At 43.8% G+C, this 14,654-nt stretch overlaps 1 protein-coding gene across 2 annotated transcripts in view; it reads right to left on the reverse strand.

Annotated features, from left to right (window-relative positions):
* Window positions 1–359: 359 nt before the first annotated feature.
* The window catches only part of mdn1 (midasin AAA ATPase 1), a 63,241-nt gene continuing 48,946 nt past the window's right edge, over window positions 360–14,654 (reverse strand). For both annotated transcript variants that reach the window (XM_084376886.1, XM_084376885.1), the window contains 23 exons: window positions 14,382–14,608; window positions 14,116–14,253; window positions 13,171–13,367; window positions 12,768–12,929; window positions 12,522–12,659; window positions 11,977–12,112; window positions 11,116–11,291; window positions 10,800–10,931; window positions 10,428–10,578; window positions 9,928–10,241; window positions 9,674–9,832; window positions 8,430–8,531; window positions 8,140–8,338; window positions 7,820–7,993; window positions 7,494–7,651; window positions 7,195–7,284; window positions 4,687–4,802; window positions 4,422–4,596; window positions 4,238–4,311; window positions 3,929–4,043; window positions 3,118–3,184; window positions 1,613–1,755; window positions 360–1,531 (listed from right to left, as the gene is read on the reverse strand). In XM_084376886.1, the coding sequence (XP_084233012.1) occupies window positions 1,346–1,531; window positions 1,613–1,755; window positions 3,118–3,184; window positions 3,929–4,043; window positions 4,238–4,311; window positions 4,422–4,596; window positions 4,687–4,802; window positions 7,195–7,284; window positions 7,494–7,651; window positions 7,820–7,993; window positions 8,140–8,338; window positions 8,430–8,531; window positions 9,674–9,832; window positions 9,928–10,241; window positions 10,428–10,578; window positions 10,800–10,931; window positions 11,116–11,291; window positions 11,977–12,112; window positions 12,522–12,659; window positions 12,768–12,929; window positions 13,171–13,367; window positions 14,116–14,253; window positions 14,382–14,608 (3,529 nt within the window). In that variant the 3' untranslated portion in view covers window positions 360–1,345. The remainder of the gene's footprint in view (window positions 1,532–1,612; window positions 1,756–3,117; window positions 3,185–3,928; window positions 4,044–4,237; window positions 4,312–4,421; window positions 4,597–4,686; window positions 4,803–7,194; window positions 7,285–7,493; window positions 7,652–7,819; window positions 7,994–8,139; window positions 8,339–8,429; window positions 8,532–9,673; window positions 9,833–9,927; window positions 10,242–10,427; window positions 10,579–10,799; window positions 10,932–11,115; window positions 11,292–11,976; window positions 12,113–12,521; window positions 12,660–12,767; window positions 12,930–13,170; window positions 13,368–14,115; window positions 14,254–14,381; window positions 14,609–14,654) is intronic.

The following is a 14,654-nucleotide window of genomic DNA, read 5'->3' on the forward strand; positions in this document are numbered from 1 at the left end:
TGGTGGGTGGAGACACTGTGGGTGGGAATATTCAAATGATCGGTCAATGACGTCGGTGACCAATGACGAATTTGACTCGCTCATCTGGAAACTGCAGGCAAGACACCATCAGAAATCTGTATCTCACTCAAAAAAGCACTGATGGTCTTTTTTCAAAGTTTTTATGTGTGTGGCAGCACCATAGCCCCAAATAACACCCCAAATCCCAGAAAAAGTGAGTTTTTCATAATATGGGTCCTTTGAACAAAAATTCTGGCCATATCTTACAAATGACCCGTTTAATAGTTTAGAGATTTTCTTGCAAAGTCAAATCAAAATGTCTGCTGAAATAAAAAGATGAGCACAAGCACAGACGGAGCAACCTTGTAAACGGTTTATTGTCAGGATCATTCATTTCTTAGTTTAACACATGGATGCAATGAAGAAACAACCTCATAAATATGACCGCCTGCGTACATGAAAGTCCACGTTACAAAACACAGAGGTGATAATAAACATTTCAATGTACATTTCAACACCTACTCCTAACAATCTCAGTTCAGAGCTCTGATTTAGCAGTATGGATATAAGATGAACACAGCAGATATGTGTCTTTAAACCACTAAAATGGGTTTTACTGGGGCATTTATCAAATCTGCAGTCCCTGTGCTTCAAAGTGCATGAGAGCTGAATTTCTAAAAATCCCGACAGAGGTGTGAGTGAGCTTCTGATCCATCACCCCGACAGCTCCATCAGGTGTGAAGTGAGATGCAATACTGTTTTTCTCTCCAAGGCACATTATGAAGTTCTTCTGAATGTCAGTCATGACCACACTAACATGCTACTGTTAGGTCACAACGTCAGGAAGGGTTCTGTCACAACACGATCCAACAACTCAGCTCTGTCAGCTCTGAGCATCTGTTGTTGTGTTCACATTGAGGATAAATGACTTGATGACCTTGGTAACACTGACTAAAACATCCACACAAACATGATTCTGGGGCTATTGTACAACGGGGACAGAGGTATTTACTGACTCTTCACTGAGGTGTTTCACACGCAAGGGAATCACATTTTTGTTTCTATGGTTTCATCTCAGACGTGCAATTTAAAGCAATTCTTGTTACATTACAAAAGAAATGGAGAATTCCCCTGATAACAAGGACACAACAACAAAGGTTTCTATCAAACTCTACTAAAATCTACAGTAAAAATAAGAAAAATAAAGGCACATGTACAGCGGCAATCCGTCTTTTTTTTTCTTAGTCCTTTTGTTGTGGCTGAGAGGCTAGCAGCAGAGCGGCATTGTGCAGTTGGTTGCTGCCCACTCCTCCCATCCCATCCCCAAAGATGGCTTCTCATTGGTCTACTGGTCGGCTGCCGTGACGAGCTCAAACCACTGTCTGAGTGCGTCGCTCAGGGTCTCCGGCAGGGCGTTGACATCTCGCAGGATGACGTAGAAGGGGAAGGGGAACTCTTCCATGTAGGAGCGGATCTCTGGCAGTTCGCCCGGCCCTTTGAATATGGGCACCTTGATGTCCAGTATGGAGTCCTGCAGCACAGCACCATGGTTTACTTACACATTGTGTCTGGAGATTTAGAGAATATTAAGGTCAAGTTTTTCTTTACTTACCCGCGAGTTGGGGTTGTCAAGCACCACGAAGATGATGAACACATTTGCACTGCGTGCTGCACGCACAGCTGCCATCACCCGCTCCTTCCCCTCCAGGAACAACCCCCTGCCATCAGACACGATGACCAGCAGCTGGGCTGTTTCTGTGGAGAGAGGTCAGGTCAGACAAACAGTGGAGTAACATCATAAGATGCAGCTGGTCAACACACTTAAAATTGATTTGTCTGCATGAGCCAAGTCTTTCAACATCCAGCAGTGACAACATGGTGTACTGATACACTCTGGAGGAAACTTCTATTTACAATATTAAGGTGAGAATTTAAACCGCTGGAGGTCAGTGAATGTAGTGGTTCCAGACCAGAAAGTTCAGAATTCTGACTTTAAAAAATACTAATTTTGAGGGGGCGCACTTGAGCATGAGTAGTGAGTAGATGTGTCTTTCACACAAATGTATACATTTTGGACCTCATAACCATTAAACTTTGTTGGAAACACACACTAAGTGACTTTAATGCTTACTCTTATAACATCTCACCTTCTCCCCTGGTTGCTGTTTTTGGTTGGTTTTCTGATCCAATGGGATCTGTTCCCCCTGTTCATTTACAGAGGGACATCGCCTTTTCCTCCTTATTAGATAGACGCTTGATTTTATTTAAATGGAAGGCTGTTACTCCTCCATCACACCACCACTGGATTAGGGACGTTATGCAGAACGTTAAGCTGGAAAAGATCAGATGTACCCTCAACGGTTCCATCAACGGAATTTACAAAACCTGGGACCCTCTAATAACTTATGTGAACAATTTACCAGGTCTGGAACGGGAACTCTGAACGTTTACACCTGCCCGTGGACAGTCCTGTGATAAGGAATGTTAGGTGCACTTGTTTTTTGTGTTTTTTTTTTTTTTTTGTCTGTCCGTTGTCTGTGACAAGTTTGTCAGGTTGATTTTGGGTTTGGTTTGTCTTTGTTGGGATTGTTTTTCTATGGTTATTTGTAAAACAGAGAATATGATTGTCTTATACGGTAATTGGAAAATTACAAATAAAGTGTTTAAAAAAAAAAAAAAGTTAGGATTCAGACTTAAACTCACAAACCAGAAGTCAAATACATTTGTCACAGTGGCCCTACTCCTCCTTCATATCAATATTTTTTGAGCATTGAACAAAATGTTTTTACACCACCTGCTGGAAAATGTAAAGAATTTCAGTACTGAATGCTGAACTTAACTGACAGTATGACACATAAACATAAACCATATGCTGGAGAAAAAATGTGTTTATACTCAGCAAAGTAACGTATCTGAAGTGGTACTGACCTTACTGAACAATCTCCCCAGTCATAGCAGAGATTTACTAGCTCTCGCTCTATTTCAGTGTTCTGTGAACTGTGCTGACCAGCTTGGCTTGCAGACAGCCCAATGTGAGAGTGAGAGGCAACAAATTTGACTTCTGCTACCCAGACTCAGTAACACGGTGTCCGTGAACTACACAGCTTGAATCATTACCTGAGTTTATAGATCCAGGAATCTGCTGTCGTGCTGCTAGAAACATTTTTGTGGAAGTCTCCAAAAACTACAGGAAGAGAGAGAGAGAGAGAGAGAGATCTTTCATTGCAAGCCAATCGGTAGCTCGAGCATTATAACATTAAATTCAGATCAAGAAATAAGAAAAGGAAAACAAAATGAATAAAAAGAAGAAACATTTTTAAATGCCACAAACTTTGTATACCGAAGTGTTGTTGACATAATGGACTGCCTTCCTGTCATTTGAATTTACAGCATTAAATGTTTTTAATTCATTATTTGCAGCATCACTGTTCTCTTTATTAAATGGAATTGATGTTTTCCGTATGTAATGTGATGTATCCGTCTCATAAAGGACTTTATATTGTTGGTTTTGAGAAGTGCTATAAAAACAAACTGCATTATTGTTAACTGACTGTAAAACCTTCTGGAGAAACAACAGACAGATCCATTTACAGGTGGGCCACCCTTGATCCTTAAAGGAACAGTTCACCCAAAAATGCAAAATTCATCATCTCTTCACCCCAATGCTGATAGAAAGTCAGGTGAAGTTTTGTATTACACAAAATTACAGCAAAACAGCGTTGGATTAGGTAAAAAAAACAAACACAAAACAAAACATAAAATGGCTCCATATGGCATAATCAAAGTCTACGGAAGCCCAGACATCGCAAATTGATTTCAAAATATGTTATTCACAACCCTTTTAAAGCCAGAATCTTCTAAGTAAAACTAAATGTATTATTTTCAATACAAGTCAGGAATAAAAGGAGCAGTACAACAGAATCCCCACCTGTGCTATTCTGGTCTTCTTCTGTTGGAACTGACAGAGTCTGAGGATCCGAGCTCCCGACTCATCATTGAACTGCTGCTGGAAGGGGTGGAGCAGCTGCACCTGCTCGCCAAAACTGCACACAAGCAGGCGTTAAAGGTTCGCTTCAAGCATACGCAGTCACACCACAAACTGTATATTTCAGTGCATTTCATTTCCTACTTGTACTGTGTGTTTAGTTTTGTTCTGAGGTCTAGATGTTTGTTATCTGGCTGCACAATAAGTTCTTCTCTATCTTTACTGCATCACACTGAACATGTGTAACCTTACCTGCACACAGACACCTGTCCCACCTCCAGCAGTGTGAGAGCGTTGATTATCACTGCCAGGGATTCAAAAGCCAGCTGCACCACACACAAACACAGCAGTAGTTTATTTAGACACATTCAACCCCACTTTACTTCATGTAATCATTAGGCTTAGCATGTCAGGTTACATAACCGGGCTCTCTGACCTGTTTGGAGTGGTTGTCCACCATGCTGGAGGAGTCGTCCACAGCCAGACAGATCTGGTACTCCCTCTTGCTGGGCTTGGTTCTCCTCAGCCAGATCTTGTCTTTCCTGAACTGACTGGCAATGTAGGGGATCACCTTCCTCATGTTCAGACGCTTCCCTGTGCGGTAATCACCTCTGTGGAACATCACACACATCATTAACAACATAACAATGATTTAACCTTTCCAATAGAACGCATGATGTAGTGAGTGTGTTGGTGCTGACTTGAGTTTGGCGGCCTGCGTGGGCTCCAGGATGAGGCGAAGCTGCTCACACAGCTGCTGGGAGAGAGCTGAGGTCAGACTCTGGTACTGGTGCCACATGGAGGCTGCTGCACTCTCCTGGAACACATCGGTCAAGAGTTACAACCTGGACCTCACACAGTCTGAACGACATAGTAAGACTCTTGATATGGTGACGGTACACGTCATGATGAGGACGTCTGTGTGTTTTTTTCAACGTGTTTCCCCTGGTGTCCTGTTAATCTAAACATGTACCCGCTGACTGTTTACAATCATATGGGTGCTGTTATAATGTGTTGTGATTGAGAACCTGACCCACCAAACATCCTGGAAAGTGTCGTTTTTCGCTCTAAATTACATAATTACATAAGTCTCGGTCGGGAGGGCTGACAGTCGCTACTGTATTTTTTTCAAGACAGTAACTACAACAACACAATAGTGAAGGAGACAAACACTTGGTGAGTTAAAGGTTTTTGCCGGGGACAGACGATGTTTTTCAGGCAGAAATGTGACGAAGGGACGTGGGACATTTGTCTTTTATTTGATGAGTCCAGGACCCTTTTAGCTGTCAGACTGTGAACACCATCAGATCAACACACCTCTGATCCGCCCCACCGGCTTTTCCATTCTCATGCACATCCAGCTGTAATGGAGCAACATGATCGCTCATCTGAAGTTGTGTCCACCTGATGAATGGAAGTCCAGTATTCTGTCTCCTTCAGCTCTGTTTCTGTCTTTACCAACTCCTGAGGGAAGCATCTGCCTCTTGAGCTGCTAACTGCTCCACTGTGTTCGCCAGCTTTTCTTTTATTTCCCATTGAAGTTACTCATAAATTGCTTCTTTGCTTTTTTTGGAGGGAGATGTCAGGTCACTCAGTGGTGCCTGAAGCTGGTATGGTGCATATGGTTAAATGAGGGTGTGTGTGTGCAGGTGCAACATCTTAAGTATGAAGGGGAGCGGAGGAGATTGCTTGATAGACAGAAAATGTCACATCACTTAGTTCAGTTTCACAGGCTCTTGAGCCAAATTTTCTATTTACAACCATAGAAAGCACTGTCCATTTCCTTCACATTGTAGCGATCCACATACAGGAAGGAAATGACAGGGAGGTGAAGGACAGAGAGAGAGAGAGCCCTGCAAACTACAGCCAGCTGTTTCCACACACCTCTCCCTGCTGATTTTGAGTGATTATAGAATATACCGATTAATATGCAGCCTTATATAAAAATCCTCTGTTTGTGGTGACAGTTTAAATTTGTTTAGTTTTAACATCTTGCACCCCCTCCATTTTCGGGGATCAATTTACAAACTTTTCTCTGAAACCAGCTGCCTACTTCTCCTTTAACCACAGTGAGAGGGCCAACACCTCGATTCCACCGGGCAGGTCTCTGTTATTGGGTGTGTGCGATGATGTTTTGCTCCACTCTCAACATGGCTTCATATCCCACTGGGAGTGTTTCAGGAGTAGTGTGTCATGCCAGCTGGTAGCTCCCCCAAATTATGCTCCATTTTTGTTTTTATCACTGTCATTTTTTCAGCTTTATTGCTGAAACACATACTGACCATGACAGAAACACTGTGATCATCATTAGAGAAGAAAGTGGGTGTTTTGGATTAAGAGCAGCAGACTGTGAGACCATCACAGCCCATGGGGTCTTTTGACCGTCCAATCTGACCATTTGGACTGCCCCAGGTAGGAAGAGAGTCAGAGTAGGAGCCATGCTAATCCAGCTTGGTTTAAGGCTGCTCCTGGCTAATGTCTGGTCACAGGAAAAGGAAATGGACAGAATGGGGCTCAGGCTGCAGAACAATGTGTAATCAGAGACTGTTGTGCCCACAGAGACCTGTCTCCACCACAACATCTCGGATCAAGCTGTTGTAGTCGACAGGTAGACTGTGCTGAGCACAGGACTGCAGCTGGACGAGGAGAGGTGGACTCTGTCCATTAACTTTGACTGTGTGAGCACCAAACATCGATGTTATAAACGGTGTTACCCAGATGTGGACCTTTTGATATGAAGATGCCGACCACATTATCATCATCATGTTGCTGCTGCTTACGTACTCCTACGTGTTTATGTATGTTTGTATATGAATAACTGATATGCATTCTGTAATTTGTGTAGCATGATTTGTGATGCAACCCTGTGTTGTGTAATGACAAATAAATGACCTTGTAAATCGCTCCGTTGTTTGTCTGTTTTAAGTGTAATATTTAAGACTTTGTTGTGCTGCAGATCCAGTGTCTGCACAGTTTGTTTGAATTTGTAAATTGGCCGGCTGTGCTATGCCCTTCCACTGTCTGATTTCCTGTCTGGCTCGATTAGCTCTGTGCAGCCTGACACAGCTACGGTCCGCTTCCGTCAAAAATAGCTTTTGTGCTCAGGTTCTTGAAACAGCAATTACATGTGTTATATATAAACCAGTATAATACAGTGTTTCACTCTCTTAGTAAACAGTGGAAGGAGAGTCATTTGGAGTCAGACTCACCTCCTCCTGAGTTCCTGGAGGCAGTTTGTGCCAGGCCTCCAACTGCAGCTCCATCTCCCTCCTGATCTCCTCTGGATCTCTCTCTGCTTTCTGCAAACACACACACACACGCACACACACATGCGCACACACAGCGTTGAGGTCTGACTTTGATAACTCAATGCAATTTAAGAATTCTCTGACAGAGTTCACAGCAGCAGCGAAACAAAAGTGTCTCAGTCCTTTGACCAGAGCATATTTGAATCAGACAGAGTACTGAGTGCAAATAAGTAAGTAATGAACAGGAGGTTTGTCTCTACCTGCATGGTGTCCAGCAGCAGCTCAGGAACTGTGTGGATTGTGGATTCTGTGCTTCTCTCTGCTCGCTCCTCTTCTCTGAGATTTAGTCGGTCCTTCCACCTCTCCTCCTCCTCCTCCTCTCCCTGATTCTGCACCTCCATCTCTCCACTGTCAACACCTGCACAAGACGGGGAAGTCAGGGGATGTGCAGGTTTCACAAAACCACAACATGGACTTCTGATTGCATTTTTAAATGTTATCTATTCTAAGTGCAATTCAAGAACAAACACTGTCTGTTTAATGAAGCTACTGAGTCCTCAGAGCAGGATGAGAAGGAATGGGTCACCTTTCTGGGAGGCCTTGGTAGAGTCCAGCTGCTCAGGCTTCAGCTCCTGGACCTCAGCAGCCTGAAGGTCCTCTTCCTGGTTCTCCGTTTCCATGGCTACATCCTCATCGTTCTGGTCTTCATCCTGGTCCTGCTGAGGCCCTGCTGCTTTCTGCTGGTCTGCACTGGCGACGTCTGGAAACGGCAGGATGCAGCAAAGACCAGTAAATATGACATTTTCTTGACTTCAACAACTGCTGTGACTCACTGCTAAACACTCACATCAAACTGTTACTGAATGCCACTGGGAGTGTTATGTGTGTATGGAGGTGATTACTGACCATATGTCTGTGTGTCATAGGCTGTCTCTCCCTGTTTGATGTGCTCATACAGGTCTGACTCCTGCTGGGCGTCACTCTGCCTGCTGTCGTCAGTACAATCCTTGCTGCTCTCCACTGTACGCAGACGCTTGTTAACACGTTCATTGTAGTCGCCGGTCGACCGCTCGTTGTCTGCCTGACCAGGTTTCCTTTTGAAGCTCTGGAACGGTACAGAAAGTTCAAACAGAGTGATAAGATGAACTGGGGAAAAAAGGGAGGAACAGGTGTAGATTTTCTGAGGCGCGTCGTACCTCAGTCTTGTTCTGAGTCTGCATCTGTGAAGCCATTCTCGCTGTCAGCTTCGACTGGTGGCCCTCTGATTGGCTGGCATCAGCGGCTCCGCTCCCATGCTCCTAACAAACCAGAACAATGGAAATGTTTGATATTTCATCTTCTTATGGGGACAATTTGAGGGTGGATGATGAATATGATGAATATTTTGGTGCTCGTCATTTTAATTAAGAACAATCTTCAACTGCCTGAGTTGAATCTGAATGGCTTTCAGTGTGAAAAACAGTGTTCATAGGAGAGTGAAGGTGACATTCTGCATCAAAGAGTTGAAGCAAATCTGTTAATAGCTTGTTCTAAATCTGATCGAAACTTCATGGCTTATACAAAAGCACCTTATTTTACTGGTGGACATGGCCAAGACAATAACTGCACAGAAACAGGACCTTTCAATGTAATGAGTCCCATCTTAAGAGGTACATGTACAGTATATACAGTATATACAGTGGTGGAACTGGCCACAGTTCACTGGGAGAAGCGTACTTTACCAATGCTAGCAAAGTGCTTTTCATTTGCACAACAGTATAGGGTCCATTGTCTTATTTTCACGGCCCTTGTCAGTTTCATCTTTGCAATTTAAGCTTTCATTTTGAACATTTACATTTAAGCTTTTGTGTTTCAAAATTTTACTTTTTCATTTACTCATATTACATTTTCAAACTATCATTTTACATTTGAAATGTAATTTTTCAAATTCCTTTTTTTTTTCAGCTGACTAATAGTTACCTTTAGCTATTAGCCCAATGCAGTGCCGCTAAGTCTGTACAATAGAAAAGCGCTATATAAATGCAAGTCCATTTAGCATCTCTTCAACCATCGTTTTATGGAGATAAAATTCAAGTCCAATTGTTCAGCATTTGTTTACCACACTGCCTCCAGCATGGGTCTGGCTCCCTTTATAGAAATGTTGAAAACATTACAATATATTGTATACAATATAATATTAAAATTGATTACCTATCTTCACATTTCCTGTTGATGAGGATTGCTGAGTAATTTCCAGAGTTTTGTTCTCTTAAATTCGAAACAACCCCCAACTTGGGACAGTGGCAACAAACGACTGGGAAAGTTTTGGAATTCTCCAAAAACAACTGTTTGGAACATTCCCCAGGTAAACAGGTTCATAGGTAGCAGGCGAGAGTATCATGACTGGGTATAAAAGGTGTGTCCCTCCTCGTAAAGAAGTACTAACTGATGAGTGGAGTACCTCTTTAGCTTGGTCTCTCTCTGACGCCTCTCCTGCCAGCTCCACAGCTGTGTCACTCTGAACGTTCTGCTCTCCAGTCTGACCGTCTGTGTTGTGCTCCTTCCTCTCAGCAGACTCTGGCTGCTCCTCATCGTCACCAGCTCCTTCGTCCTCCTCCTCCTGTAAGCATTAAAAGTCCAAATAGTGACACAATAAAACTATGTGTGCGGACAGCTCCTGTGTTTAAAGGTATAGTGGTTCTTTGGCATACATACCTTTGGTTTTTCTCCTTTGTCATTTGGAATAGCCAGATCTTCGTCTTTTCCTGCCTCCTGTCCTCTCTCCTCTTTTTCCTCCTCCTCCTCTCCATCCTTCACAGCAGATTCCTCGTCTGCTTCTGTGTTCTCTCCTCCTCCCTCACTCTCATCTTCTTCAGTCTTGGGCTCCTGACCGTTCTCCTCTCCTGGTTGGTCCGTCTGCTCCTGCTCCATCTCCTCTGCTCCCTTCTCCTCCTCATCTCCATCCTTCTGTCCGTCCTCCTTCTCATCCAGGGCTGTTGCTTTCTCGTCGATGTCGAACGGATTCTCCTCTGAGGAGGGACAATGCCAGGGGGAGTGGAAGTGAGCACAGAGCTCATTTGAATGCCAAAACAAACCGACCCTCATTTTAACGACATTTCTACTACAATGAAGAATTTATGTTCATGAACTTAAAACGGGATGAGAGTAGTTCACATGCACTTTGAATATTCCAGAACATTAACAGCAGGTCTCACCATCACCCTCGCCCTCTCCGTCATCTCCATCATCTCCACCCTCATCCTCCTGGTCCAGATTGAGATCCTCAGGCAGATCCATGGCCTCAGGCTCAGGTCGCTTGTCCTGCTGACCGTGGTAGGGGTCCACTTCATTCTCATCAAACTCCCTCTGGAGAACAGCAGGAACACAGATGAGAAACAGGAAAGCCATAAAATTTAATGGAAATTGGTGACATGATGGAAATATGCATCAGTAATCCTGGATGAAATTTGAAAGGAGAAAAGTAAAAAGTGAAGGGAATATGAATAATTAATGATTAATACAGTTCAGTGACTGTGTGCAGGGAAGGCTTTCTGTGACTTTCTTCACTTCTTTTAAAAAAAGATCACCTCATCTCCTTGTTCATTGACTTTCTCTTTCTCCTCGTTGTTGATCTGTTCATCTTTGTCCTGGTTTTTCTTGTCTTTGTTGGGGTCTGCAGCATCCAAATTGTCATCCTTAGCCACCAGCTCGGACTCACCCTGACAGAATCCAGTGTTGACACAAAATTAGGACACAACAAAGGCGACATCTGAGGGGTTAAAATCAGATTCACTAAGAAATATTTGATAGGTATGTTTCTCAATACATGGAAACAGCTGATCTTTAATTCTTTTTTTAAAATGTGTTTGTTTGTCAGCCCTGTGGTCACTCTGTGGTCTGTACCTGGTCCATGCCCTGGCCTGACTCTTCCTCCTTGTCACTTCCTTCCTCCTCATCATCATCCTCATCATCCCCCCACATTCTCTCATCCAGAGTGTCCGTCTGTCCTTCACCCAGGTCGCCCATCTTTTTATCCAGCTCCTCCTCATCCTCTTTAGACGAGTCATCATTCTCGTCACCTGCAAACAATTCAAAGAATCCACTGAAATTCACATATTACATATCAAAAGCCACCTGCACTAAATCATTTTATAGAAGTTTAATTTGTGTTTGTCTTCTGATATAAAAAAAAAAGCTACCTTCCCTGGCTAACTAGCCTTGTGCGTTTATGCTCCAATTCTATGATTTTGCCTTTTCAACACAAATGTAATCTTTTCTGCTCAGTGTCTCGCCATAAAAAACAAAAACAAAAAGATGTTTGCCAGGTGTTGCATGGGGAGAGCTGCTGCTCCGCTGATCAGAGCCGGCCAGCTCTGGAGGAGAGAGTTGGCTGCAGAGCCAGACATTCTGGAGGAATAAACACCTGGAGTCATTGGATTCTGCTATGAATTCTGTTAGTTTGTGCCTGAACGTGACGAGAAGATAAGGTGGGCAGTGGCCAACTTTGAAGGCGAGCTGTAGGCTGCTCTCCCAATCATAAGTTAGACACAGTACTGGTATATTCAGTGCTTTTTTCTATTGGCTGAACTTTTTTCTTAACTTCTGATTGGCTGGGCAAGATGCAGGTTTGGGTGGGGTGACCCAACCCCTGCCCACAGCCATTGGCGGCCTAGGCCAGCAATTGCGACCGGGAGTCGAGAGACAAACCTGGAAAAGAGCGGGCTGCATACAGTAAGCTCATAGGCTACAGACAGTTCAGGTTACCTGGTTCATGCTCGTCCCCATCATGCATTTGACCATCAAAGTCCTCTGACATCTCGATAGCATTATCTTCCTCCTTGATTTTTTCTTTATTCTGCTCTTCTTCCTTTTCCTGGCCCTCTTGGAAAGTGTCCTCCACCTGGAAGAGTACAGAGATAGCTTTATGAGAAATGTTCCTTATACTGTTTCAGGCCATCGCTGGTTAAATATCCACTTTAAAACTGTTAGCCAAAAACTCTTTGAACATTACTTTTGGCTATGTCTTTTTTGGCATATTCAACACATGTCGTAGTTAGACATGCCGGGGATTGTTATTTTGAATTATGATATTAGAAATACACTCAGTTGGCACATCAGCTGTAATTTAAATGTTGTACTGCAGTTTTTGTGGAAATAAGTTCTCACCATGTTTACTACTGCCACTCACCAACTTTCCCCAGAGCTTTTAACTACATCCCACAGCCTTCAGCAGCCTCTTTCTAATCCCAGGTGAAATGCAATTGAAAACTCCAGACAAAACAGCTAGTGAGTGGATGTAATTTCATCACCTGATCTTCATTCTCGATCTTGTCGCTGACGTCTTTGGTGCCCTCGCCTTCTCCTATACCACCGCCCTCGTAGTCGTGAAACTCTGTGGCACCTTCTCCATCTCCACCGGCCATCAGCTCTTGAGGCAGGCAGAAGCCCTGGGGAGGAGACCACAGCAATCTTTTAGCTTTAAGATCAACTTAATATCTTAATACCTGTATTACTTTGATCTAAATGAGACTGAGTAACATTTGTTGTGTGTGTACCTTCTGAGCGAGCTCAGTGAAGATGCTGGCCAGCACAGACAGCAGTTTGCCGGTGCTCCTGTGTGCTCCCAGTGACACAGACAGGTAGTAACGCACCAGGTCAGAGTAAATCCCCAGCAGAGGCTCCAGACGCACCAGCATCCTGCACGCCGTGTTTACTTCCTACACACACACACACAAATACAGTTGTTCAAACATGATATGTTGATAAAATGATGATTTAAGAATATGTATGTTTTGGTGAGTTTTGTTTAGTTTATGTCAAATTTGATTGGAGTGTGTTTAATGATGACTTAATAAGGCAAATGATGGTATTAGTTCTGTCAGAGAGAAGATGTACAGTTGTGTTTTTCTGGTCAGTGTGTTGTGGGTGTCATACTGTATGCAAGGCTGCAGCTGGTACCTGCAGTTGTGGCGGCTGACAGGAGTCTCTGTGTGTCCTCAGGCGGCTCAGCAGCCTCTCCAGACCACCGCCAACATCTGCCACACACAGAGCCTCCACCTCAGCTGCCAGCTTCTCCTCCAGGAGTCGAGTGAGGTGACCAGGCTTCAGCAGGTCCTCCACGGGTTCTTCATCCCCCTCCTCTTCTTCAGCACCCTCTGAAACATTAGACAACATCATGTACATAACCATGAATACTGTTGGAAAAAAATATTCTGCTTTTGAGGAGATTTTAAACATATTTTATCAGTGTCTGTGCATTTTTCACCTTTTGCACGTTCATGGCAATTTAAATGTTCCCTGTGTAGTTTAGATCTCTAGTAGTGCTGTGGAGCTGGTTTAGTCTGACTGTGTTCATGTTTTGCACTTGCATGCCGGTGACGCCATACACAGTCCAGTCAGTAGTTCACACTGTTTCACTGATATACAGGTGGCGGTTCAGTGAAAAACTGTATGTATGATGCCCTCTCAGAATACAGCACTCGTCAAAGTTGCTCAAATATACTATGGCTCCTTTTGCATCATGCTGAATGAAGGATCAGAATTTGTTGCAAGGAAACTTTGGGTCATATAATGATCCTGTCCAGGTCGTGACTGGCAGTATAATGATTTGGGAGATGTTCGGCTGGCACACATTAGAGCCACTGACAACTTCTGAAGAATGTCCGACTAGCTTTGATAACTGTTGCTGACATAGTTCACCCCTGTGTGGCTACAAAGAAGTTCTCAAGACCAAAGACTGTTACTAGACAGTTGTATTTGATAAAGTAGCAGCTGTAGCAGTGTTATACTGCTGCCTTCAACATTCTACATTGGCATGAACCAACATTTGATATAGAATTTGAAGGGCTGGTTTACACAAAAGTGAACAGAGAGCACTGCTGGCTCCGAATGCATCATTCTCACCTCTCTTGACGTCTCCATGCTGCTCTCTCTGTTCATCTCTCTCACTTCGCTTTACAAGCGTCTGGACAGCACACAGCACTGTGTTGATGTTTGTCTCGAGCTCAGCAGAGAACTCAGTACAGAAGGCAGGCTGGTCAGCTATGGAGGAAATAAGGAGACGCTCTGTTTTGTTAAAAGTTACTTTTAAAACCCCTTACTTTGTCTTCATGTCTGTTAGTAATATCTGAAGGACTGACAGTATTGGGCTCAGTGATCAGTGTATTCACCTGAGTTCTGGTGTCCCAGGGAGAGCAGCTGTGTCTTCCAGGTGGTGAACTCAGTGATGCTAGCCTCCACCTGTCCTCTGACATACTGCAGGCTCTGGGTGATGGCTGGCTGGCTGTCTGCACTGCCGACACATGTGGCCGGGGTGAAGAGCTGCTCCACGCTGGGCATCTGAGCCACCACAGCTCCCAGCTGGTCGAAGGCTGAGCAGCATGTGGCAAAATGGTTCCTGTGGAAAAATACAGTGTTGCTGGGACTGCTTCTGTCTTTTGTTA

The sequence above is a fragment of the Pagrus pagrus genome (assembly GCF_965226575.1).
Source record: "Pagrus pagrus genome assembly, chromosome: 16".
NCBI classification, from domain to species: Eukaryota; Metazoa; Chordata; class Actinopteri; order Spariformes; family Sparidae; genus Pagrus; species Pagrus pagrus.